Source organism: Octodon degus, unplaced genomic scaffold (assembly GCF_000260255.1).
Source record: "Octodon degus isolate 3935 unplaced genomic scaffold, OctDeg1.0 scaffold00031, whole genome shotgun sequence".
Lineage (NCBI taxonomy): Eukaryota > Metazoa > Chordata > Mammalia > Rodentia > Octodontidae > Octodon > Octodon degus.
Window position 1 is genome coordinate 18,324,531 of NW_004524607.1, and position 26,378 is coordinate 18,350,908.

Here is a 26,378-nt window from a genome sequence, read left to right on the forward strand (position 1 = left end):
AGGTCAGTGAAATGCCCTCAGGATTTATCCTGAGTCTTTTTCTTTTTTGAGGCAGGGTCTCACTATATAGTTTGGGCTAGCTTTGAACTCACTATGTAGCCCAGGCTGGTGAACTCAAAGCGACCCTTCTGCCTCAGCCTCCCAGGTGCTGGGATTACAGTTGTGCCCCACCACACCCAGCCCAGTTGATTCCTGTACTGAATAGATTTGATAAAATTGACATTTTTATATTTCCTATTATATTCATATAAAAATGAAAAAATATACAAGTTTTAGTTACTCTGTATTTAAATAATTGGACTGGTAAGTGGTTAAGACTTTGAATCAGGGTCTTGCTAAGCTGATAGGTTTCCCAGGCTGGGCTTGAATTTGGGATCCTGTTGCTTCAGCCTCCCAGAGTGCTAAGATTAGCTTTTTTTTTTTTTTCCAAATCAAATTGGTAGGACAGTTTCAGTAATTCACACATTGCATACATTCTTCCTAGTGGTTAATTGCTGTACAAGATGCAGACATGATATCCTATTTACAAACACCATTAGAACAAATCGCTCTATTCATTAAGAGAATGTAACTATATAGCTATCCTAACCACTTTGAATACACAGATACAAAATGGACATTCTCTGTATTAGCTTTTCTTTTTACAGCTAAATAACCCCTTTTATGGGTAGACCACACAGTTCATCCATTCATCAGTTGGAAGATTTACATCGTACCTACTTGTTCACTATGGTGAATGTTCATGTACAAGTGTGTACATGCCTGTGTGTTTTCAGTTCTCTGGTGTATTCCTAGGAGTGAAATTGCTGGGTCAGATAGTAACATTTAAGTTCTCAAAGGCCTGCCAAACTATTTTCTGCAGTAGCTGTACTCTTACACATTGCTACCACAGCAGTGTGAGAGTTCAGTTTTTCTACATTCACACCATCATGTGTTGTCTCATTTTGATTATATACTAGTGGATATAAAGTGGCCCTTTTTTCTTTTTTGGGGGAGACAGGGTCTTACTGTGTAACACAAGCTGGCCTCAAATCCATAATCCTCTTATCTCAGCTTCCCAGGTGCTGGAATTACAGCTTGCTCAGCCCATTATCCATAGTTATTCACAGTCCCCACCCCAAAAATCCCTCCATTCCGTGCAGTTGCTGACTAACCCTACTGTGCACATTTCTTTTTTCTTTTCCTCCAGCTGAAACAGAACCTCATGAGGGAAAGAGGAAAGTGGAATCTCTATGGCCTATCTTCAGAATCCACCACCAGAAAACCCGCTATATCTTTGACCTCTTTTACAAGCGGAAAGCCATAAGCAGGGGTAATTGGCTAAATTTGCTCTTGGCCTTTGAACTTGAGTAACTTTACAATTATTTAGGTAATGATCCTTATCTTTGCAGTTTTTAAGCATCACGAGTTTTCTTACTGTGAAAAACGGGGAAATTTTTCTTTTTAACCAAGGGTGGATTAGGTTATACAGTAGTGTGATGGCCTTTCCTTTTTTTTTTTTAATTTTATTTGTGTGTGTGTGGCCAGCTCAGCCCACCAGGGGGCGGGGCTGGCTGGCATGTGGTGCTGGGGGATCGAACCATGGTCCCTGTGCTTTGCTGAACTTGTTCCAAGTAGGTGCTTTAGACCACTGAGCCATCTCACCAGCCCTCTTTCCTTTGTTTTTGATAGAACTCTATGAATACTGTATTAAAGAAGGCTATGCAGACAAAAACCTGATTGCAAAGTGGAAAAAGCAAGGGTATGAGAACTTGTGCTGCCTGCGATGCATTCAGACTCGAGACACCAATTTTGGAACAAACTGCATTTGCCGGGTTCCCAAAAGCAAGCTGGAAGTGGTAAGGCCCAAGGCTCGAGTTAGCTGTTTTCTTCAGGTTTTCAGAACACTGCCGTCACCGCCAAGCGGTTTTGTAGCATTTGGTTTGGCTGGAGTGTGGCTTTTTTCCTCTCAGTCCTGCTGCCCTGGGATGAGTCCCTTTGTTGAGGGTTCTGTGCTAGCCAGGTTTGGCAGTGATTCTGTTTGGTCTGGGGCCAAACTGAATTCCACCTTTGGGCAACTAGCTGAACCTCTCAAAGTGGTGGGAAGAACCTGTCAGGGAAGGGTGGCTGCCATGTCACAGTCGTACTTTAAGCCAGTCTGGGCACCCTGGGAATGGTGTCAGGTGTATGGTAGCTAAGCTTTGCTTTCCTGCCCTTGAGAATAGAGCTGCAGAAGGAGGCAGAGTAACTGGCACACTGCCCCCCACCCCCACACACACACAGGTCAGGCCAGATGGTCCGTCTTGCATCTTGGCCTTGTTTTCCCTTACTTCGTACCTGTGTTTTAATCCAGGGTGCCCTTCCCACTGTTGCACCAGTTAGTTCCTGGAGCTTTGCTCAGTGCCAGGGCCTCTCACTCGTAGGTAAGTCTGTCTGCTTGCATGTGTGAAAGCTCAAGCACGGACATACCGAGTGTGTGCTGGTGAGGGAAGGGGAAGGCTGTCGTGCCTGCAGGAAGGCAGGTGCACTTACCCTTCAGCCCAGTGTTCCTACCAACAAGTGTCCAGCCAAGAAGTGGCACTGAGGCCCCTTAGCTACTGAGCACACCCACCTCAGCTCACCAGTAGAGTAGGACTTGTCCACACAGACTTTTTTTTTTTTCCTCTGAGCAAAGATGTACATTGAATTAGCATGAATTAACTATACAAATGTAACATCAGTGTTGACAGTCACTGATCCTTTTTATTTTTGAGACAAGGTATCACTGTGTAGTTCAGACTGACCTTAAATTTACTTTGTAGTTTAGACTAGTTTAAAACTCATAGTGATCTTCCTGCTTCAGCCTCCCAAGTACTGGATCACATATGCAGGCTGGACTTATATTTCCCTTTTCATGAGGGAATGGAAATCCCCATCTAGTACTGTCCCTGAAGGGTTCCTGAAGGAAGGAGGTGTCTTGCAGGAAGTCTCATTGGCACCCTACTCAGGGCTCACTGTGCAGGGGCAGCAGGTGGCGGTACCAGCTGGGCATGGTGTCTCATGGTCAGCTATCCTCTGTTGCAGGGTCGCATCATCGAGTGCACACACTGTGGCTGCCGGGGCTGCTCTGGCTGAGGTCACCTGGCCCTGAGCCCTCTCCATCCTGGACTTCGGACCTTGTGGGTTCTTACTGTGCCACCCCCTTCTTGGGAGCAACTCTTGGAGTGGCGCCCTGGGCCCTAGTTGGAGTGTAGTCTCTTCAGGTGAAAGCTTGGTATTTACCAGCTGTGATTTGTAACAATAAAACCATTAAGCCTCTTGGGTCCTGTGTTGTTCCTTCAGGGCAGCAAGCCCTGTAATCTGGAAAAGTGCCAGGCTCGGGGCCCACATGTCCCTGGGATTCATTCCCAGCCCTACCTCATCATAAGTGCTATAAGAATGACAACCTCTCAGGTGAGGGTGACCTGAGGTAGCAGGCAAAGGTGGCTTGAGCTGCTCTAGGACCTGCTGTGAATTTGGGCAGCCTGGGCCTGGCATATGTCTTCAAACCAACACCTGCAGCATGCTGTGGCTCCCGCCAGGCACTAAAAGGTCCACATGCTTCATTGCAGCCATGTGCCCTATCACCTGTCCCCAAGGTCTCTGTCTGCACCAGCGTCTCTGGAGATGTGCTGGTCTCCCCTGGGTTTGCTCCGGAATACCTGCCAGGGGTGGGGGGTTTCCTCTGCTGGCATCACTTTCAGCCACTGCTTATAATAAGCTCGGAAACCATCAATCTTCTCCAAGTAGGTGTTCTTCTCTTGGTACTGCAATTAAAAAAAAAAAAAAAAAAAATGGTGTTCAGGGGAGTCGTTGGGCAATCCAAATCCCTGTATGACATGTACAGCTGATCCCAAACCCTAGCAAGGCTCAGGCCTTGAGGCTGGTCGCTGCTGCTCGCCCTTCAGGGAGCCACAGGTGGCAGCACAGGAAAACTCATTATGGGAGTGTCTTCCTTGATGCCTGCTGCAGTGCTCCCTGACCCATGGGTGTCACCCTAGTCCACAAAATAGAACCCTGGGTCCCACCAACAGTGACCTCTGGTTTGCTAAGTACTTCCCTCTCAGCACAGCCACTGCCTCCCTACAGAAGCAGTAAAAGGAAAACCAAAAGACACCAAGGCTAGTAGGTCCTGAAGGAAACTGGAAGGGGGCTGCGCAAAAAAAAGTATGATCAGAGATGGATGTATCCACATATAATAAAAGGTTTGATTAAAAAGGTTTAGCAATCCCAAACTTAAAATTACCCAATACAGCTTGAAAGTACACAAAAAGTAAAACTTGCTGGGCATGGTAGCTCACAACTAAAATCCCAGCACTGAGGAGGCTAAGATAGGATTGCTGAGTTGCTGAGAGTTTAACGCTAGCCTAAACTCCACAATTACAAGGAGTCTTGGTATATGGTTCATGTGGTAAATGAACTTTCAGGCCTTAGGTAGTCTTTTGACTGTTGCTAGATCTAAGAGGACCCCAGTCCTGGGTCCTAAACCACAGTAGAAAGAATCTGTCAGCCAGAAGTATTTACAACATGCAACTGGCAAAGACTAGCCATCTAGTAGAACTGAGGATTCAATAAGAAAAGAGCCCAAATACACCTGGCTGTGCCCGCTGCCCTGGCACAGCCTTCCCTATTCCACTCATTCCTACCCAGCATTCCAGGTGGCACTCAAGTGCTCCCCCTCCAGAGGGTTCCCGAGTCCCTGCCCCTAGCCCATGTGCCATTTGTTGTCAGCTTTCCTGTCTGGGCTATGCACTGCCAAACCAGCTCCATTGCAGGCTGTGCTGCTGCTCGCCCCTGTGCTGTGGGGAGAGGCAGGCAGCAGGGCATTCCTGAGGAAAGGCATTTCAAGCAGGGACCTACGGCAGAAAACCTGAGAAGTCTGAGGCAGAGAGGAGACATGTTTCCAAGGCAGGAAAGAAGCCAGCAGGACCAACAGTCAAGCATGAGAAGACCCTAAGGACACACAGTTGAAGACATTAGGATTTCTAAGGGAAGCTGCTGGACAATTTTAAACAGGGGAATTCCAGCTCCAAAAGGCTGGAACCAGGATGGCCATGGTCAAGGAGACAATAAGCACCCCAGAGCTTGGTGGCCTTACCCGGTCAAAGGTGGGTGGGTATGCAGCTGCAAACTCCAGTTGGCGGATAACCACTTCATTCACGGGAACTCTGCTGCGCTTCATGTCCTTCAGGATGTCGATAAGATAGGTGTAGTCCAGCTTCTTGATGGCTGCATTGATGAGCGTGCTGTAGATGTAGGTGTTTGGGGTCATCTGGGATTTCTGGAACATCATCGACATTTCAGTTAGCAAGATAATGGTGGTGACTGGGACACGCAGCTCACTATGGCATAACCAGCTTGGGGAGAACTCTGTAGGAAGACTGTTGCTTGGAGACCAACTGACTCAGGCACAAAGTGAGGCAGGAGGCTCACTTCATGGCTTCTGAGTTTACTGGTGACATCACCTCCAGGAGGAGGTGATCAACCTAGCAAAACAAACAGCATCAGCTGGGTGAAATGACCACCTAGGCCCTCTGCTGAGGTCAGATGAAATGCACTTAGCATAGACTCAATGATTGGGCGGGATGTGTATCAGAACCATTGGAAGCTATGAAAGCAGCCCTGTGCCCCTAGGACTTTTTTTTTTTTTTTTTTTTTTGAGATGTCTCACTACACAGTTCAGGCTGGCCTTGAGCTCACTTTGTAGCCCAGACTGGTCTCAAACCCTGGACGATCCTGCCTCAGCCTCCCAAATGCTGGGATTACAGGCATAAGCCACCGCACCCCACACCCCTAGGGCTTCTGATCCATCTACATCTCCCGGGTAGGGCACCCAGGCCTATCACCCCCTTCATCCAAGATCAGACAAGACTGGGCGCATTCGGGGTGGTATAGCTATAGATGCCTCTACCAGCTTCAAGATGAGCATGCCCTCCACACCTATTGTCACAGTAGTTCACCAGGGTCTCCTTGCCCCAAACATGGCTGATGGCCATGCTGCACCAAATTAGAGCCACCCCACCCTACTCCCAACTTCCCAGAGTGCTCCAATGTGCCAGGGGCATGCTGCCTGCATCTAGGTCCCCTCACCTTCATGTCTGCAAGCAGCTGCAGACCGTCCCCGTGCCTATTACACCCAATGGCCAGGTTGCAAAAGGTCTGCAGATTGGGGATGAGTCCCCTCTTCGCCAGGACTGGCAACAGCGCCTGAGGAGAGATATGCTGTCACTGTAACCTGTGACCCTCCAATGCTAGTGAGGCCCTTGGCAAAGCCCTTGGCTGGACAGTGGAGACCCCAGGGGCACAGCTCTGCTCAGGACACAGCTCTTCAGCACATGTGCTGTGACCCTGCCTGTCTCTTCACTCCTGCCCCCACCTGCCACCACATGCTCCTTAGCTGGCCATGCCTGCCCTCAGTCCTAGCATCAGGGTTCCTTCCTTGAGAGCAGTGTCCAGAGCAGGAGTTGACACTGGACAATGTGGGAAGTGCTGGCATAAGCAGCACCTGGACAGGTGTGAGGAATAGGGTCGCCCCAGACTAGCTGAGCTGGAGAGGGCTAATGGGAAGGTTCTATTATACTTAGCCTGCTCAGAGGAAGGTGTGTTCCCACTGCAGGCCTGAAGGGACAGACCACAGCTACACTGAAAGTGCTTGGGGTAGTGCTGCTAGCTAAAAAAAAAAAAAGGTGTACGTAAGCCAGGTATGGTGGCACATGCCTATAATCCCAGGACTTGGGAGGCTGAGGCAGGAACATCACTAATTCAAGGCCAGCTGGGACTCAAGGCCAGTCTGAACTACATAGGGACACCCTGTCTCAAATGAAACAAAACTTATCACACAAAAATTTATCCTACAAATAGATAAAACCCCATGATATGCCAAAGATGTTTGATATTTAGACAAATAGGGTAAACCAAACTGCATATGTTGCAGGTTAATAAGTTTCTCTTCTGGAGGGTTAACAACCTAAGTTAGCAGATCAAAACTGGAGAAAAGGAAGGGCTTCAAGGTCAGCCAACATTTTGGCCCTAGCCTTTCAAGGTCAGGGAGCACCCAGGACATAGGAGAACCTGTACTGTAACAACATGTAACTCAGTTGTGCTCCAAATTTTCTGATCAAGGAGATTATGGAGCCACAGAAGAATGTAATTGATGATGTGTAGTATGCCTGGGGAGAGTCACATGGAGAGAAAACATTCTCTCGGGCTTTCACAGAGAACAAATTGGTCAAGCAATGGCCGTGACTCCATCCTCATAGCTGACACTGACAAAGGATCTACAAAGTGTGGTACAGGGTTGTAGGATAAATCCTGAGGGTACTTGACTGACCTTATCAGATACAAAAGTTACATTTCTCGTCATATAGGTCTTGCTTTATCTTGGTCTTAACCATCCAGCAGAAAAGTATGAATACGAGGTATATAATGTAAAGCCATATTAATACGATGAGCTGTAAAAGGCTCAAGTCAATAACTTCTGAGGATAACCCACTACTATTATAGACTGCTAGACAGTGTTGGATTGTTTTGCTGGATTCAAACACCTATAGTATTTAGATGCCAACAGAATACCCACCTCTGACAGGACTAAACAAAAAAAGGGGATACAAAGGAAGGATCATTTTGTATTTATATATACAAAATAGGATAGATATACAGCTACTTTTGCTTAATTCAATGAGAAAAAAGAGGTGTACTAAAAGTGTTTGGACAGGATTATCCTGTCTGCTTCTTGTACTATGGATAACCACTAAGAAGATAACAATGTACAATGTATTGATTATCGAAACTGTCCTATTAATCAGTTTTGAAACTGTCTCATTCCTATTTCTCAATAAAATTTAATAAAAAATAAACTTTTGGTTTTTAGCTTTAAAAAAAAAAAAACAGACAAAACCCTCTATGAGCCAGACGTGGTAGTGCACACTTGTAGTCCAAGCACTGAGGAGACTGAGGGAAGAGGATCACTGTGAGTTCAAGGCCAGCCTGAACTGTATAGTGAAACCCTGTCTTAAAAAAAAAAAAAATCTCCAAAACCCTATTATACTGGGAGTTACAGTACATTTCCCTAATCTTGGCACTCTGGGAAACTGAGGCCGAAGGATCCTCAACTCAAGCCTAGCACAGGCAACTCAGTGAGACCCTTGTCTCTCAAAATTAAAATACCACAAAAGGATCAGGGATGTAGCTCAGTAAGGTGGCCTTGTATTCAAAGCCTGTAATTCAAAAAAGCAACACACACCCCCCCCAAAAAACCCTGTGAAGAGCTTCACATTCCCACCATTGCTTTCTGGAAGGTGTGATCAGTAAAGCAGCAATGGACATGAGGCTCTGCTCTGAGAACAGCATCTAGCACACAATAAGCACAGTGTCAGGACCTGGGGCATGAAGACCGGGACATTCGTTGGTGTCCCTGGAGTCATCAGAGGCTACCTCCCAGGTAAATTCTCACACCTGGCTCAGTAAGGCCATAGCCACTTCCACAGAACCTGCCCATTTTGTACCCCCTTGCCTATGTAATGACAATGTTTGGCACGTCCTTCCCCACCAATCTTGAGCTCCACCAGGCTGGCAGGGCTACATCTGGCTGGTTCATGGCGCCAGCCCAGCTTCTCCCAGGGCCAGGCCTGAGCAGGGCTCCACAGGTGTCTGTCAATAGGTGAGTGAGTCATGTGCTAGAAGCAAGGTCAGAGAAGGAAGTGGAGGAGGTCCCATCCCACACCTCTCACCTTTGCCCCCTCCAGGTCCCCCAGCTTGCTCTTCTTCCTCATCAATGTGTTGAAGAATGTCACATCAGCCTCCACCTGATACCTATCCAGGACAGTCAGCAGCGAAGACTCTGCAGGGCTCCCAGGCTCCACCACCTCAGCCAGCAGCGTGAGGGTCTTGATGTCAGGCTGCAGCCCATGCTCTGTCATCTTGCCTAAAAAGCCTTCCAGGCCCCCCATCAAGACCAGCCTGTCAGCAGGGGTGGCCACTGTCCCAAGTGAGACCACAGTTGGGGGGAGGGCCCCAAGGGCGAGGAGGTTGACCTCCAACTCCAAGGGAGGTGGCTTTAGAGATCCAAGGGTAAGGGCTGTAGTGTGGCTGGGCTCTGCCTTGGTTTCTACCTCAGGCTGGACCTTGCCAGGTACTCCAGCCTTCAAAGGCTCTGGAGGAGCCTCACATGTTGGAGAAAGTTCCATGAAGAGCTGCCTCTCCAGCACCTCCACATGCAGTTGAGCTGACATGCCACCACCTGCTCTGCGTGGGACTCTCCTCCCTGCCTGCTGCTTGACTTCCGGGGGCTGGATCAGGACCATCTCCTCGCTGGATCTCAAGAGCAACCTGGAGGCTACATCTGGGTCCCCCAAGCCACAGTCTCGAGCTGCCCCCAAGAGCAGGTTGTAGCCATGCCGGTTTGGCTTGAGTCCCAGATTCAGCATCTGCCTCCACACCTGCTTGGGAGAGACAGACACCAGCTCAGGGCTCCTGCCATGAAGAACCTTCAGCAGAAGTATGCACCGTGAAGCAGTGGTAGAACAAGAAGGCTGGGGGTGTGGCTCAGTGGCAGGGCCCTTCGTGCATCCCTAGGACTGCTCCCCTCAACATCTTAAATTATTGCTGGAGGTATGCCAATGGTACACCACTTGCCTATTAGACATAAGGTCTTGGGTGCAATCTCCAGCTGTAGCAAAAAAAATAAAAAAGATAGTGTGATATGGTGGTGCACGCCTTGTCGTCCCAGCTCTCAGGAGGCTGAGGTAGGAGGACTCCTGAAGACCCAGAGTTCAAGATTAGCCTGGGTAACATAGTGAGACCTCATCTTAAAAAAAAAAAAAAAAAAAAAAAATCAACTAAGCAAAACAAATGCTTCTAACTCACTAACCATATCTGGAAACTAAGAACTATGTGAATTCTAAAACTTCCTACGAGGCCTAATAGAGCCAGAAACTTTTTTCTCCCTCCTCAAATTCACCTCAAAATTGTTCTCACATCTCACCGTTCTCTCCCAGAGCTCCTTTACCTGGGGTCCCTGCCCATCTTCTGCAGCTCTCCACTAATGGATGGATGGCTGGAGAGCCTTAGTTCTGCAAGGGTCCAGCTAACATTTGAGACCAGGATTCTGGAGTACCTCCAAAAGCCCACTCCCCATTCTGGGCAACATTAAAGATGTTGTGATTTCCTTGAGACCAGGCAGAGGGCAGGACAGAGCCAACACACAGCCAGCAGAGTATAGCACCAGCGTTAGGCAAGCTGCAGCAGAAGCCCTCACCCCTCCTACTGTGGACCCCAGGACCCTGCTTCCCCGTGGGACAAGATTATTCTAACTTCCACAGCATCATACCTAGTACCTTCCACATGGATCAACAAACATAGTTCTGATACTAACCCAGACTATGCCATTTTCTTCTATTTTTGTGGTACAAGGGATGGAATCCATGGCCTTCACACTGAGGTACATCTCCAACCCTTTTTTATTTTGAGGTAGAGTCTTGCTAAGTCACTAAATTGCCCAGCCTGGGCATAAACTTTCAATCTTCCAGCCTCAGGTTCCCAGAGTGTTAAGGTTTCAAGTAAGTGCTATTATGCCTGGCTGAAGATAATGCTGTTTCTGGATTTTGTTTGCTTTTCAGATGAGGAAATTCTCCTGCCTCATCGTCCTGAGGGCTGGGATCACAGGCGCACAACATCTTTAAAATACCACATTTACCAGTGGGCTCGAGAAGTCTGCACTCACTCTAGGGCTGGGAACACTTCTGACACTCTGCCTTCATCGGAGGAGTATATGGATGGGCAAGAGCAAGAAAACAGGCCGGCAAATCTGGCAAGGGGACCCTGCCCAACAGGGCAGGGTCTTGGCAGTCACATCCCTCAAGGAATGGTTGCCCGAAGGGAGGTATAAGGGATACCCACTCTCCCACAGCAGCAGAGTGTGGTGGCAGGGATCCAGGATTGGGGATCAAAGCAATGTAAGTTTAACCCCTCAGTGGCTATGTGACCTCAGACAAGCTACTGATTGCTGTGAGCCTGTTCCCTCAGCTACAATATGGGGCTAACAAGCAAGATATGGTGGCTCATGCCTGTAATCCCTGCACTCTGGGAGGCTGAGGCAGGAGAATCACAAATTTAAGCCAAGCCTTGGCAACTTAGGAAACCTTGTCTCAAAAAAAAAAAAAAAAAAAGACCTGGGGATGTAGCTCAATGTGAAAGCCCTAGATTCAAACCTCAATCTTAAAAAAATAAAAAATAAAAAATAAGTGGGCGAGACTACTGATACCATAACAACAGCAGGGCAGTAAGTACACAACACGAACATTAGGATAACAAATTATTTCTAACTAGGACAGAGCTAAGAACTACATCTTAGCTATTTTTTTAAGGAAGCTCCTGAGGATCAGAGGATGGCTGCTCACTGCTGCCATCGGCAGGACAGGGCCAGTGCTGCTGGTCTGTGGAGCACTTCTGAGGACAGAGAAACAGAGGAGACTGGGAAGCAAGCCACACAGCAATGCCAACATCAACTCATGGAGCTTGGGGGGCACTGAGTTGAGACTAGAGCTGTGTGTCTGACTCTGCAACGATGAGCACATTCCACAACCCTGGGCGACACCTGCAGAGATGCCAAGGGGAGAGGAGGGCTGTGAGGCAGACTGAATTTGGGCCCTAACAAGTGCCCTGCAGGTTTTATTCAGGGACCATGAGTTTCGAGGGTCTGGGCTGCCCACCCAGCAAAGCAGGAGATCTGAGCTGGATGTGTCCTCACTCAAGAAACTGCTCTCCCTACCATCCATAGCAAGGGGCAGCAGTGTGCCCTGCAACAGCTGCTGAGAAGACCAAAAGATGGCAAATATAGATCTACTGTGCCAGGAGTCACACATACCTAATATCCCAGCACTTGGGAGGCTGAGGCAGGAGGATAGCTGTGAGTTCAAAGCCAGAGTGGGCTACATTGTAAATTCAAGGCCAGTCTAAACTAAACACTAAGAGCCTGTCTCAAAACAAAGAAGACAGGGTACAGAGGTGCATGCCTGCAATCCCAGAACTTGGAAAACTGAGGCAGGACTGCAAAGAGTTTGAGGCCAGGATGGGCTACATAATGGGTTCAAGGCCACCTTGAACTGCATAGGGAAACCCTATCTCAAAAAACAAAACAAACAGCCTACCTGGCAAGCACAAGGCCCTGAGTTCAATTCAGATACCAAAATGCAAAATAAAACAAACTCCCCATGGGGCAGTAGTAGGTGCTCAGGAAACATGACTAGAATCATCACCCACCACTTTGTATGGCCTCATGCTGAAGGCAAGGGAGGAAGTCAAGGTAGGAGGCACAGACCTGCAGAGCGTGTCGAAAGCCAGTCTTCTTGTCCTGGATGCAGCCCATGAGCAGGAAATTGAAGGTCTCCTCTGTGACCATGTGGCCCTTGTGGACAATTTCCTGGGGAGAGAACAAGGCAGTCTCACTGGGAACTGAGGCAGGGCATCTAACTCACATGGGCCAGCACTGGCTCTGTCCATCTGGTGCCTGCTCAGAACCAGCTCCTAAACAATGCACTCACCCACTGCCCTGCAGCCTCTAGGCCTCTCTGCCTAGCTCCACTCTCAGACCAGCAGTCTGCTTAGTCTTTGAACTCAAGGGTCTGGAACTACAGTCGGGGCTTCTCATCCCAGCTCCACCACTGGCCCGCTGTGGGCATCAGCTCCCAGGCCTTAGTTTCCTCATCTGTGAAAAGATGTGCTTTCTGGGATCCTGAGACTGGCCCAATTGTGTGGTGCTGCTGTGGTGAGTTCAGTTCCCACAGGCCTCTGAGGTATCAGGGTTGGCTACAGCTGACTCTACACCCTCCTTCCACCTCCAGTCCCTCCTCTGACCCTTTGCTCAGCACAGGGGCTCCCTGCCTGTATCATTCCTGAAAAGAAATGAGGCATTTAACACTATGTTCTTGAAATTTTGTGTTCCGAAGGCTCTTAGCAAGTCAAGGGGCCATTGTAAGCCCACAGGTTCTGCACTGTCTGGATAAACAGCATCTGAATGACACTAGGAACGGGGAAAACTAGTGTTATCTGTTTTGACTGCTGTGCACTAGGTCAGCCATCCCTTGGAATGCTGGTCATATGAGAGAACAAAGCAAGCTTTGGATGTCACTGCTGTGTAGTTTCCTCTAGAAAACCCCCTTTCTGCAGTAACTGGCTGCAGAGCAGAGCTCCGTGGGGTACTATATTTACCTGGCCACCACTGGATACTTTGAGCTCTCTGGAAATTTCCTGTCCAACCTACCACCTCTGGATCTTCTGACCATTTCCTGTCTGCCTATGGCCACTTACCAGAACCTGGACCCCTGGGCCTTCTGGTGATTAACTAATCCAGCCTGCTACCAATGGCCATTCTGAATACCTTCTGACAGCTTTCCTATCCAGCCCACAACCACTGGACCTTATGCTTTCTGGCCACTATGTGTCAGTTCACTCCATCCTTTGCTGTTTTGTTTTGCTTTGTTTTCTTTTTGTTTTTGAAGCAGGGTCTCAACTGTTCAAACTGTGTAGCCCAGCCTGGCCTTAAACTTTCAGCAATCTCCCTGCCTCAGCCTCCAGAATGCTGCAATTATAGGTGTGCACCACCACACCCAGCAGCTGTTAATGCCTTCATGAAACTTCTTTCTCACAAGTCATCTTGGATGTTTTTATTTAGTCCTCAAAACCTACTTTGGCTATTCCAGCACATCTGGTGGACAGGACACCACCCCTCCCTTGCCACTCTCATGATCCTTTGTCCCACAGCATACTGGGTGTCAGACCCAGGCTTTCCACAGCAGGGGCTTGATGCTTAATCTTCGATCCAGCACAGGTGGCTGTCTTATCTTTCCTAAACCTTCTACAGGGCGCAGAAACCAACCTCTGATTACCTAGTCATGGGGGGCTGCCCCCCCCCTTGGGAGCAGCCAGAAGTGTCCCCACCTTGAATACATCGAGGCACATCCTCAGGTCCCCACACTTGGCAGCCACCTTCAGCAGGGCATGGTATGTTTTCAGATTGAACTGGAAGTTCTTGGCCCGGAGCTGCTGTTGGAGCTTTAAGGCACTCTGCAGAGCTGAGTCCTTCCAGGGGGACTCAGCACACACATTGAACAGTGCTGTGTATGTGGCATCGGAGGGCTCTAGGTCTCGCTTCTTCATCTGTCAAGATGGGAAAAACTTAGAGGTGGCTCCAGGATCAGGTAGAGACAGAAATGAACAGCAACCCCAGAGGACCCTAGAGAGATCTCCATGACCACATTCAAGCAGTCTCAGACCATGCTAAGGGACAGATCAAAGTCTAGCATCTAAGCCCTTGACTTCACCAGAGAGACCTTAAAAACTGTGCCTCTACCCTCAGTACTGTCAAGAAACCATTCTCTAGAGACCTGCTTGAGCTCAGCCTGCTCTAGATCTGGAGTCCCCACCCTCAGGCTATAGATCCAGAGCCCCCAACCTCAGGCCAGACCTGGTCACACTGACTGGCAAGGAGCCAGAGAGTAGATGTGGCTGACAAAAGGAGTACAGTACTCATTTGCTGAGGGGCTGTGGACAATGGAGCTCTTAAGGAACTGGGGGGTCGACCAGATAGCTCAACGGATTAAAATGACTGCTTAGGAGATGCAGGGACCTGGATTTGATCCTTGGTGTGCTGTGCCAGCCCAGCCCCTGGGCGCGCTGAGACAGCAACTGAGACTTGGTGTGGTGGCACATGCTTGTAATCCCAGCACTTGGGAGGCTGAAAACAGAAGGAGCTCTACAAGTCTGATCTCTGTAGTGAGACCCTATAGACCCTATACTAAATACATAAAAAACAAACAAACAAACAAACAAAAACCCTGCAAATGAGCTCATCACCCTGAGATGTAGGAAAAGGGGTCAGCAGGAGTTGAGGCTGATTTTCTCTGGCAGCCCCTAACCTCTGAGACACACACTCAGCTTATCAAGCCTCCAAGTGGCTGAGGTTGGCACTTGAGTCTGGAAATGTCCTAGTAAAGACAAACCAGAGAAAGGACGCTGATCACTGAGGGCAGGTGACAAGACATTAAGGGACTTCAAAGAGCTTTTTAGAACCAGGCTGCTCAGGGCTCAAATTCCAGCTCCAGTTCCAACAGAGAACATGTTGGTCAAATCCCTTCATCTCTCTGGGCCTCAAGTTTATCTGAAAAGTGGAGAGGCTTAGTGCCCATTGTAGGCAGATGTACACTCTGCACATAGCTTGTATTCAATAGATGTGGACGAAGGACTTGCACATGTTGGCAAGCAATCAGCGGCCCTAGTGGTGAGCAAGGCAGACAGTATCTTCAGTGAGCAGGAGAGAGTCATGCTGCAGCCAAGGCAGTACGCACAAGGAGTCATGAGTATTGCAAAGGACACAGGAAAAACAAGAGGGAGAAAGAGAAAGTAGACAGACCTGGCAACTTTCACCAAGTGACCAAGGTGAATGTCATCAGAGATGCAATGTTGACAGCATACACATTCTGACACAAGAAGGGCATTTCACCTCTCTGATGTCCCTTTCCCAAAGCCACAACTCTCCCTCATCATGAAGCAGCCGCATCTTAACAAACATGGATAGGAATTTATACCATGCCTGACCAGTGCTCCCAAAGCTATCAAGATCACAAAGAAAAGGAAAGTCCGGGAAAATGCCACAGATTGCAGGATCTAAAGACAGTATGGGCACCCAAACTGGACACAGAAATAAAGGCTGTCAGTGCTAACACTGGTGAAATCCAATAAGGCCTGGCATTTAGTTAACAGCCACCTACCAACATTGGCTGCCTTCTCTTGACAAATGCACTCACACAAAGTAAGATATTAACAAGGTAGAAACTAGGTAAGGGATACTTGGAAACTTTCTTCTTTCTTTTTTTGGTACCAGAGGTTGAACCAGGGCCTCTGCACTGACTACAACTCCAGCCCTTTTTTTTATTTGGAGATAGAGTCTCACTAAGTTGTTAGGGATGCCCAGGCTGGGCTCAAAGTTGTCATTCTCCTGCCTCATCATCCCAGAGTCTGAGATTACAGGTATGTACCACCACACCCAGATGTTTGGAACTTTCTATACTGTCTTTCTAACTTTTTAATAAATCTACAAATATTCCAAAGTGAAATGTTTATTAGACAAAGTATATCAATAGAAAAAAGGCAACAGTGATAAAGAATGGCACAGGCTTCTGTGAGGTTACATGCAGGAAAGTTGCTTAAAGATCCTCAGGGCTGCCACCAGACTGGTGACCACAAACACCAACAACTGTTCCCTCTCTGCCTGTCCCTGGCCTGGCACCTGTATGCCTTTCAGCCAACCAGTCAGGGTGGCCTTCTGCCTTTCTGTACTAGACAGCATATTAGGTCTTTTAAAAGCTATGATGTTTCTTTTCCATTTGTATTGTATATGTGTGCGTGTGTGTATGTGTGAGTGTATATATATATATATATATATATATAGTATAGGGTCCACAGGGTCTCACTACACAGATCAGACTTGTAGTGATCTTCCTGTTTTCAGCTTCCCAAGTGTTGGGATTACAGGGGTGCGCCAGCATGCCCAGTCTCAATCACCAGTCTCAGTGCACCCTGGACAGGGCTGGCACAGCACGCCAGGGACTGAACCACCAGGGATTGAACCCTGGTCCCTGCATCTGCCTAAGCTGAGCTATCTGGCTGACCCTCCATTTGTTTTTGTGTTTTGTTGTTTTTTTTGGGGGGGAACCGGGGATTGAACTCAGGCCCTTGCACTTGCCAGGGAAGCACTTATTCTACTGAGCCATCTCCCCAGCCCTGACCCTCCATTTGTAAATGCAGTTTTCCTCCTGGATTGCAGCTACAGATCATCAGACGAAGAACAAGGTGTCCTTAACAACAAGACGACAGGATTCTCAGGAGCTCCCACTGGAGTAAGAACTCTCTAGTTGCCTAAACACTAATATTAGTCAGGGGCAGTAAAATGCATTTTACGTTCATAAAGATACAGACCTTTTAAAATTTGACTTCTAAAAAATAAAAGACTTTGTACTATATCATTGTGTTTTTATTAGGTTTACAATATTTTTATAACCTTTATGAGCTTAATGTAAGTGCAGGTTTGGAAAAGTTGTTTTCATTTGTACAGTAGAATTGCAAGGTTTTCAATAGAAGTTGTGAGATTTTTGGATATCTGCATAAAATCTTAATAAGTATGTTCTTTTCTGAGGCCAGGGAGATAGCTCAGTAGAATAAGTGCTTGCCTGGCAAGCCCAAAGGCCTGAGTTCAATCCCCGGTTCTGCCAAATAAAAAAAAAAGATGAAGAAGAATAAGTATGTTTTTTTCTAATGCTACCTGGAATTTTAATTTCTCTTAGAAATGAAAAAAAAAGATATAGTAGACATAATATTAGCTCTGGTTCCACCAGTGCTTATGGTTGAAAATATTTTACAAGTGAATTCTACTATTATTTAGTATGCTATCAATACTGGGCATCTGCACAATGGTGTTAATAGGGTATTATTAAATTAGAGAGAGAGAGAGAGAGAGCGAGAGAGAGAGAGAGAGAGAGCGAGAGAGAGAGAGAGAGCGAGAGAGAGAGAGAGCGAGCGAGCGCGCACCCTCTAGCTCTAGCTTCCGGCTGCAGGAAACAGGTTGTCTTGAGGAAGAGTCAACAGTCCTCAGGGGAGCTCTTTTTGGACTCCCACAGGTAACAGCCTCTTGGCGCTAAGAGTGACAAAGATGATATACCCAAGAGGCACATGAGTGGAAAGGAAAGTTACCTTCCAGAAGAAATAAACCCTTTCCAAGGGAATAGTAGCCTTGGAAGCATGGTGCGTGCATATGCATGGGTAGGGGTAAAAAGCAACATGAGCCAAATGGGCACGGCAGCAGAGAAGGGGCCTCATGGGCCCACGAGGGCCCAGGCAGGTGCAGAGGACTTGCAAATCATCTCATTTAATGGCCCAAGATCACCTCCAGTTGAAGATCAATCTGATGCCAGGAAGCTTAAGTCACCCACCCAAGGTAGCATATTAGCAAGTGGCCTGCTCAGAATCTGCTCCCAGTTCTTTCTGTGCCCAAATCCTGTGCTGACCCTTGACCCTGGCGCCCTGCCCCACACTCACGTCATTGTAGAGCCGGAAGGCCTTCTTCAGGTAGCCCACTCGCCCACAGCCCCCGATCAGCACCGTGTAGTTGCACTCAAGCGGCTGCAGCCGCTCCTCTTTCAGCATCTGCCTCTCAAACAGGTCCAGAGCTCCGGCCAGCTGGGAAGGAAAAAAGAAAAGAAAAATATATAATCTGTCGAATAATGGTAAGCATTACAAAAAAAAAAAAAATTCAAGAAGTGCTAAAGAAGGGTGTTGGGGAATCGCTTTTAGAATCAGGCAAATGAGTCCTCACCCAGAAGATGACACGTGCACAGACTTAAGGTGAGGAAGGAGGCCCGTAGCTCTGAGGGAGCAGCCAGTGCAAAGGCCCCTGAGGCAGGAGTATGTGTGGGAGCTGAAGCACTGGGGTGACTGCAGTAGGGTGCTAGAGGGAAGGACAGTGGAGAGGCAATGGAGGGGGAGAGGACAGAACGGTAGATCTTATAGGCTTCAAAGCCATTATGAGGACTTTGGCTTTTAGTTCTTAACTGGTCATTATAGAAAATTCAAAATGTAAACAAAATTGGAGGATAATGTAACTACAATGATTACAAATGTGAGGTCAACCCTGATTCATCTATAGGCTGCACACCTCTTCCAAATAGCATGATTGCTTATGTAGTTATTATTTACTGTAGTACTGGGGATCGAGCTCAGGCCTTTAGCTGAACTATTGGATTACATTCTGTCTGTCTCTCTCCTCTGTCCCCTTCCCTCTCTTTTTGAAACTGTGCCTTGCTGTGTAGTTCAGGCTGGCCCCGAACTTACCATGTAGTTTAGGATGGCTTCAACCTCCGCAATCCTCCTGCCTCAGCCTCCCAAGTGCTAGGACTGCAGGTATATGCCACCACATCTGGCTCCAAACAGCATTTTAAAAGCAAATCCCAGACACCCTATCGTTTCATCCATATGAAGGAAGTACATAACACTAAGAGATTTTCAAATAGAAATGTATAGTAAGACCACTATCAATTCACCAAAAAATGAACATTTATTTATTTATTTATTTATTTATTTGCTATACTGGGAATTAAACCTTGGGTCTTTGCACTGAGCTATATCCCCACTTCAATTTTAATTTTTATCTTGAAACAGGTCTTACTAAGTCATTAAAGTGCTCCGGCTGGGCTTGAACTTTCAGTCTGCCTCAGCTTCTCACGTAGGGTTTCCTAGGTTTTCTCAAACCATAGGAAATCAAACCTAGGCTTTCAAGTAAAGTAGGACACACTGTATCATTAAGCTACACACCCCACAGAAAAGGACTGAACCTAAGCCAGGCATGGTTGCACATGCCTGTAATCCCAGCACTCAGCAGGAGGCTGAGGTAGGAGGATCTTGCAAGTTCAAGACCAGCCTGGGCTGCAAAGTGAGCTCAAGGTCAGCCTGAACTGCATAGTGAGATCCTATCCCAAAAGACAAAAAAAAAAGAGGATTGAACTTAAGGCCATAAGCATGCTGTGTAATTGCTCTACCATTAGGTTACATCCCAGCCAGAAAATGAACATGAACACTACTGCATACACTGGGAGTTCTGAGAAGAGGATAAACATGATTTGCTTTCTTTCCAATAGGACAGCTGTGTTGTGAGTGGTCAGCAAGATGAAAGATGATACAAGCAGCTAGTAGCCCAGGGACAAGGGTCTTAATAATTGAGGAGGTTGAGGAGGCTATTCCTCGGCATTCAAGAGTATGTTGTGAGGAATGAGGGGAGGAAAGCAGTATGACCAAAGGAAACATGGTCTTGGTTAAGTGAAGTAATGGTTCTGCCATTTAGTGACATATGGAAAGCATGGAAAGGTAGACAGGCGGGCACATACCTGTGATCCTGAAACTCAGTATGGGTGAGACAGAAAGATTACAAATTGGAGGCCATCCTGGGCAACTCAGTGAGATGCTCTCTAAAAATATAAGGCTGAGCATGGTGGCACATGGATGTAATCACAGCATTTGGGAGACTGAGGAAGGAGGATTACTATGAAAATGAGGCCAGCCTGGACTATCTAGTGAGACCCTGTCTCACAAAACTTCAAAAAATTAAAAGCTTTATAAAATATATAAAAAGGGGCTGGAAGGACCACTCAGTGTAAAGTCCTTAAATTCCAACTCTAGTACTGGAAAAAAACAAAGTGTTGGGTAAACAAGGTTGGAACAAAAATTTCAGGCTTAGATTTGCACAGGTAGCTATGTGGCTGAGTATAGGGAATACACAGATCGGGGTCCACAGAAAGGCCAGGGTGAGAGATACGAACATAACTGCAGCAGCCAGGGAATCCTCAGAGCCATGAGACAGACGACTCACCAGGGTTGAGGCTCATGGGCTGAGTACTTATGAGCATACCAATATTTAGCACCTGGGAAGGTTGGGTTGCTTTCCAAATACACAAAGTAACTGCTCCAGCAGAAAGAAGAATACCAGGGTTCCTCACCTTTCCTTCCTTGATCAGGCGTTTACACTGAAAGAAATACCAGTACGGGGTGTTCTTTCGGCCTCGCCAGGATTTTGGCTCCAGTTCCTCTTCCTCATTTTCCTCGGCACTCTGTTCCCTGAGCTGAAGGTTATACAATCGGGCTGTTGATTTGTGGAAGAATCGCCGGGAGGAATATTTGTTGGAGAGGGTTCCAAAGCTTTCTTCCTCCTCCTCATCCTCCTCCTCATCCCGAGGAGTCACAGGGCTATGCTGGCTTGGGTCAGAGGGCAGGCTGCTCATCTTCTTCTGGTTCCCTTGGCCTAGTGGCTGATGACAGGAAAAACTACTGAAGGCTGACACTGGCCATGTCTGCCACATGGTAAGCTGCTTCCTGCCTCCTGCCCATCGGGCTCCAAGAGGGTTGAGATGTCGGAGGATGGATAGTCCCATTGGACAGGGGCTGGAGAACAAACGGGCAAGTCTCACAAGGTCCATCTCTGGCTTTCCTGTACCACCAGCACCTGAAGCAAGTCAGGAAAAACAAGGAAGTCAACTCAGGTTCAATGACAGAAAGAAAACAAAGAGGTAGTTGCAAGCATGGGTCCTGAAGCTGAAGTTTTAGCTCAGATTCTAGCTTTCCAAACAACTCTGTATAGCCAGCTGTGGTGTTGCACATCTATAATTCCAGCACCGGGGCTGGTGAGATGGCTCAGTGGTCTAAAGCACCTACTTAGAACAAGCTTAGCAAAGCAAGGGACCGCAGTTCAATCCCCCAGCACCACATGCCAGCCAGCCCCGCCCCCTGGTGGGCTGAGCTGGCCACACACACACACACACACACAAATAAATAAAATTAAAAAAAAAAAATCCCAGCACCTTGGAAGACTGAAGCAGGAGGATCACAAGTTCAAAACCAGACTGGGCAACTTTGTGAGACCCTGTCTCAAAAACAAAACAAATCCAATCCCAATTATTATGGGAAAAAACAAAAAATAAAAACAAAATACACCCAGCCACTGGTTTCTTGTTATGGCTTATATCTATACTCCCCGCGCCAGTCTCATACGCTCAAAGGTGGGTTTTTGCGAAGTGGCTCGAACTGCAATTATCGGGGGCCACAGTAGCTAGAAAATTGGTGAGGGGCTGGGGAGATAGCTCAGTAGAATAAGCACTTCCCTGGCAAGCGCAAGGTCCCGAGTTCAATCCCTGGTTCCCCCCAAAAAAATTGGTCAAATGTGTGTAGAAGGGACTAGGCCTCAGTGCTTAAAGCAAACATGTTACCTCAGTCCTGAGATAAACTTCCTATCTGGTTAAGGTCAGCTATTAGTCGCTAGGTAACTTTGTGTCACTTGTTACTAACTTTGCAAAAGTATAAATAAAAGTAGGTTTAGTTGTGCTGGTGAGGTCCTCTGGCCTACCAGGCAGACTAGCCACCACCTAGCCCAGCTTTTGTCTTCATGTCTATCTTTTCTCATTCCTGCCAGACGTTTCTCACTGGGTAGAATCAATCCGACTGAGACCAATGAATCCCTACAAGCAGTGTGTAAACATAGATTATGGATGTGTGATAAACTAATTCATTGGTTGGTTTAGCATAATTCTGGGAGTGGACAATGAAAGGGCCCACTCAGCATGAGGGTGGCACCCACCAATAGGCTCGTAGACAGGATGGGATAAAAAGGGAAAGGGAGGCTCACTGCCTGGCAGCTTCCTGCCTTCTGCCTGCCTTACCACAGATTATTTTTCCTCTGCCATATTGACTTGTATTGGAGCCAGGTAACTTCAGACATAAACCTGTACAAACTGTGAGCTAAAATGTTTTCTTCCTTTGACTTATATTTTTGTTATATATCTTGTCTCAGAAACAAAAAGTAACCAAGATATCTTGACTGAAATTAACAGTAACAGCGCTCACACAGTACTGCAGCAATATACAGCAAATAGCACAACAATGACACCATAAACAGTTGTTAGACATATAAGCTAAAAAAACCCCATGAAATAATCATCCTTGAGCACACGCACTAAGTCAGAACTCTGTGTTGAGACCTGTTACTTAGCCTTCCTTTGCCTTGACTGTTTCCACTACAAGATTAAAATGAAATGTTTTTATTTTTGCAGGACTGAGCAAAACAGCCTGAACCTATAGCCTTTCCACTGAACTACATTATCAGCCCCTATTCCCTTTTTTTTTTTTTTTTTTTTGGCGGAACCGGGGATTGAACTCAGGCCCTTGCACTTGCCAGGGAAGCGCTTATTCCACTGAGCCATCTCCCCAGCCCCCCCATTCCCTTTTTAACAGTGTTTAAGCTGATAAATCTGCCAGGCTGGTCTTGAATTTGTAATCCATCTGGCTCAGCCTCCCAGACTTCTAGGATTACAGGCATGTGTCACTATGACTGACATAAATTGAAATGTTTTTAGCACTTGCCTGGAATTTTAAGAAGTGTTCAAAAGGTACAGCTATTATCGTTTGTTACTGGGGTAAAAAAATGTTGACATTTTGGTCGCTGCAAATGAAAACTCAAGCATTTCTCTTCTGCAAAACCTGGCCAAACAGGCAAGATCTGTGCCAAGACAGCAGCCATTTAGGCTGGGCATGGTGGTGCATGCCTGTAATCCCAACACTAAGGAGGCTGAAGCAGGAGGACTGCTATGAGATTCAGGCCAGCCTGGGCTGCATAGCAAAGCCCAGTCTCCAAAACATAAAATAAAGACAGAAGAGAGACAACACTGGGGCAAGTGAGAGCCAGACAGGCACTGGGTGACTCTGTACCTCGCTGAGGAAAACAAGTAAACGTGGGCAAAGGAGATCCTAAGAAGCTGAGAGGCAAGATGTCATCATATGCATTCTTTGTACAAACTTGATGAGAGGAGCACAAGAAGAAGCACCCAGATGCTTCTGTTAACTTCTCAGAGTATTCTAAGAAGTGCTCAGAGAGGTGGAAAACTATGTCTGCTCAAGAAAAAGAAAATTTGAACATATGGCAAAAGCGGACAAGATTTGTTATGAAAGAGAAATGAAAACTTACATTCCTCCTGAAGGAGAAACAAAAAAGAAGTTCAAGGATTCCAATGTACCCATGAGGCCTCCTTTGGCTTTCTTCATGTTCTGTTCTGAGTATTGCCCAAAAATCAAAGGAGAACATCCTAGCCTCTACATTGGTGATGTTGCAAAGAAATTTGGAGAAATGTGGAATAATACTGCAGCAGATGATAAGTAGCCATATGAGAAGGCTGCTAAGCTGAAGGAGAAGTATAAAAAGGATATCGCTGCCTACTGAGCTAAAGGAAAACCTGATGCAGCAAAAAAGGGAGTCATCAAGGCTGAAAAAAGCAAGAGAAGGAAGAGGAGGAGGAGGAAGATGAGGATGAAGAGGAGGAAGATGAAGAGGATGAGGATGAAGAGGATGATGAATAAGGTGGTTCTAGTGCACTTTTTTTTCCTTGTCTATAAAGCATTTAACCCCCCTGTATACAACTCACTCCTTTTGAAGAACAAAATTAAAATGTAAGGCTGTGTAAGATTTGTTTTTAAAATATACAGTGTCTTTTTTTTTTTTTTTTTGTATAGTTAACACACTACCAAATGTGTCTTTGAATAGCTCTGTCCTGGTGGTATTTTTAATAGCCACTAACCTTGCCTGGTACAGTATGGGGGTTGTAAACTGGCATGGAAATTGAAAGCAGGTTCTTGTTGGTGCACAGCATAAATTAGGTATATGTGGGGATGGTAGTTTTTCATACTCAGTTGTCTCTGATACAGTTTATACAAAATAATTGTTGTTTTCTTAACTGAATACCACTCTGTAATTGCAAAAAAGAAAAAAGTTGCAACTGTTTTGTTGACATTCTGAATGCTTCTAAGTAAAAACAATTTTATTTAAAAAAAAAAAAATTGGGACTGGGGAGATGGCTCAGTGGAATAAGCGCTTCCCTGGCAAGTGCAAGGGTCTGAGTTCAATTCCTGGTTCCACCCAAAAAAAAAAGACAGAAGCCACAGCTACCTAAGATTACTGAGCACTTGAAATGTGGCCAATTTATTTACTTTTTTTTTTTTTTTTTTTTTTTTCCCGCAGTACCAGGGATTGAACTCAGGACCTCAAGCACTTACTCTACTGAGCTGTCTCCCCGGTCCTTTTTTTTTTTTGCAGAACTGGGGACTGAACTCAGGCCCTTGCACTTTATTCTACTGAGCCATTTCCTTGGCCCCTAATGTGGCCAATCTAAACAGACACTGCTGTAAATGCAAATACATTGGATTTCAAGGACTTTGAAACACAACAAAAAACACACATAATACAACTTTTTAAAATCCTAATACTTGAGATATACTTGACTAAATAAATACAGTAACATTAATTTCAGTTTATTTTTAATATGTGATTAACTAAAGATTTAAAATTATACATATGCCTGCATTATATTTCTGTTGGACCCAAAAAATTTTTTTAATTAAAAAAGAGCTGGTGATGTAACTTAGTGCAAAAGCCCTTGGTTTATTGCCAGTACCACACACACACAAATATAGATAGCATATAAACATTTCTACTGGGTAGGGCCAGGCTGAACAGTCCAGCCTTAATTCTAAAGCCCTTTAATTAAAAAAATACCAGAATAATGAGCTAATAGTATGAAAATAGAAAAGGCTGCTTATATTAGAAAATCACCATTGGAAAGACCTCAGAGGGGATAGTAAATTGAGTTCTACAGTAATATTATACTAACACATATGTGCCCTATACTACTATGTGTTTCTTTTTAATGCATTAAATAGTAAGAACCTATCATTTTGAAGCAGAGTTAAGATCTCATAGTTGCTGCCGAAATTCTGTCTCTGCAAGATGTGGTGGTACGCACCTATAATCCCAGCACTCAGGAGGCTCATGAAGGATTGTGGCAAGTTCAAGGCCAGCCTGAACCAGACTCTGTCTCAAAAAAACAAATAAAACAAAATCCTGGCTCCAACTATCATTTACACTCATCATCGTTTGAAGTTTCCGGCACTGCTAATGCTGCTCAGCCCGTGAGGAAAGGAAATGCTAAATTTCAGATGAAAAAGGAAAAGTGGAATTTTCTGCCTACGAAATTAATTAATTCCCTCGGGCCTAACCCCTAGCAATTAGAAGTGTGGGCGTGGTGGTGCACGTGCTCTGTAATTCCTGCCCGCGGAATAGGGGAGGAAGAATTACAAGTTTGAGTCCAACCTGGGCAATTGAGCGTCTCGGTGAAACGCTGTCTCAACGTTTTTAAGAGGGGTAGGAATGTAGCTCGATGCGAAGGCCCTGGGTTCAATCCCCAGTGCTGCAAAAATAAACGTTTAAAAATAAAGTCCCTGAATCAGAAACATTCCATGGCCATCTTCTTTTGAGGGACCCAACAAACGGTAGACGCTCACAGAGCCTGAGGCGGCACCCCGTCCCACGCTGCCCTTCGGAGGCTGGGTTTCCTCAGCCCACCTCCCGGCCCAAGTTCCAGTACTCACTGCCCCGCTAACGTTCACCGGCGTGGAGCTTGGGGCCAGCGAGCGCGGGCCGGTGAGACTGGCTGTCCCTGGTTCTGGGGTCGCTTCTCTCACTGGGACCCAGGAGCCTCTCCTCTGGGGCGTAGGACCCTGCCTCTTGGCCCTGGGAGCCCCTCCGCCCGTGTCTCCGCATTCCTATAAAAATCAAGTAGGAGCTCACCCGAAGCATGCTGCGCGAAGAGCGCGACTGCCGAGCCAGTACTCGCCCAGCCCCAGGTGTGGCGCGGAGGTCACCCTACTCCGGTCGCTCGCTTCGACCCCGCCTCACGCAGGCGTAGTCTGCGTATTTAACTCCCAGAGCCTGGAACTGAGGTTGCTGGCGAGAAGAGGGAATTTGG

General features: G+C 46.7%; 2 protein-coding genes across 6 annotated transcripts in view; one reads left to right on the plus strand and one right to left on the minus strand.

Annotated features, from left to right (window-relative positions):
- Positions 1 to 3,279, plus strand: part of Bud31 (BUD31 homolog) — an 8,821-nt gene extending 5,542 nt beyond the window's left edge. For all 3 annotated transcript variants that reach the window (XM_004629639.2, XM_023713470.1, XM_023713471.1), the window contains exons 4-6: positions 1,190 to 1,312; positions 1,672 to 1,838; positions 3,043 to 3,279. In XM_004629639.2, coding sequence (XP_004629696.1) covers positions 1,190 to 1,312; positions 1,672 to 1,838; positions 3,043 to 3,093 — 341 coding nt within the window. In that variant the 3' untranslated portion in view covers positions 3,094 to 3,279. The remainder of the gene's footprint in view (positions 1 to 1,189; positions 1,313 to 1,671; positions 1,839 to 3,042) is intronic.
- Positions 3,280 to 3,384: 105 nt separating this feature from the next.
- On the minus strand, positions 3,385 to 26,296 carry Ptcd1 (pentatricopeptide repeat domain 1). Of its 3 annotated transcripts, XM_012514393.2 has the most exons (10): positions 26,201 to 26,296; positions 20,535 to 21,037; positions 18,085 to 18,225; positions 13,933 to 14,151; positions 12,314 to 12,415; positions 8,727 to 9,434; positions 6,088 to 6,204; positions 5,096 to 5,278; positions 3,571 to 3,764; positions 3,385 to 3,482 (listed from the first exon to the last, which is right to left on the minus strand). In XM_012514393.2, the coding sequence occupies exons 2-9, from the start codon at positions 21,009 to 21,011 to the stop codon at positions 3,582 to 3,584; spliced, it is 2,130 nt and encodes a 709-aa protein (XP_012369847.1). In that variant the 5' UTR covers positions 21,012 to 21,037; positions 26,201 to 26,296; the 3' UTR covers positions 3,385 to 3,482; positions 3,571 to 3,581. The 3 variants fall into 3 exon arrangements, with proteins under 3 accessions (XP_012369847.1, XP_023569236.1, XP_023569237.1); XM_023713468.1 differs by having other exon boundaries at positions 3,385 to 3,764; XM_023713469.1 differs by lacking the exon at positions 6,088 to 6,204 and having other exon boundaries at positions 3,385 to 3,764.
- Positions 26,297 to 26,378: the final 82 nt, after the last annotated feature.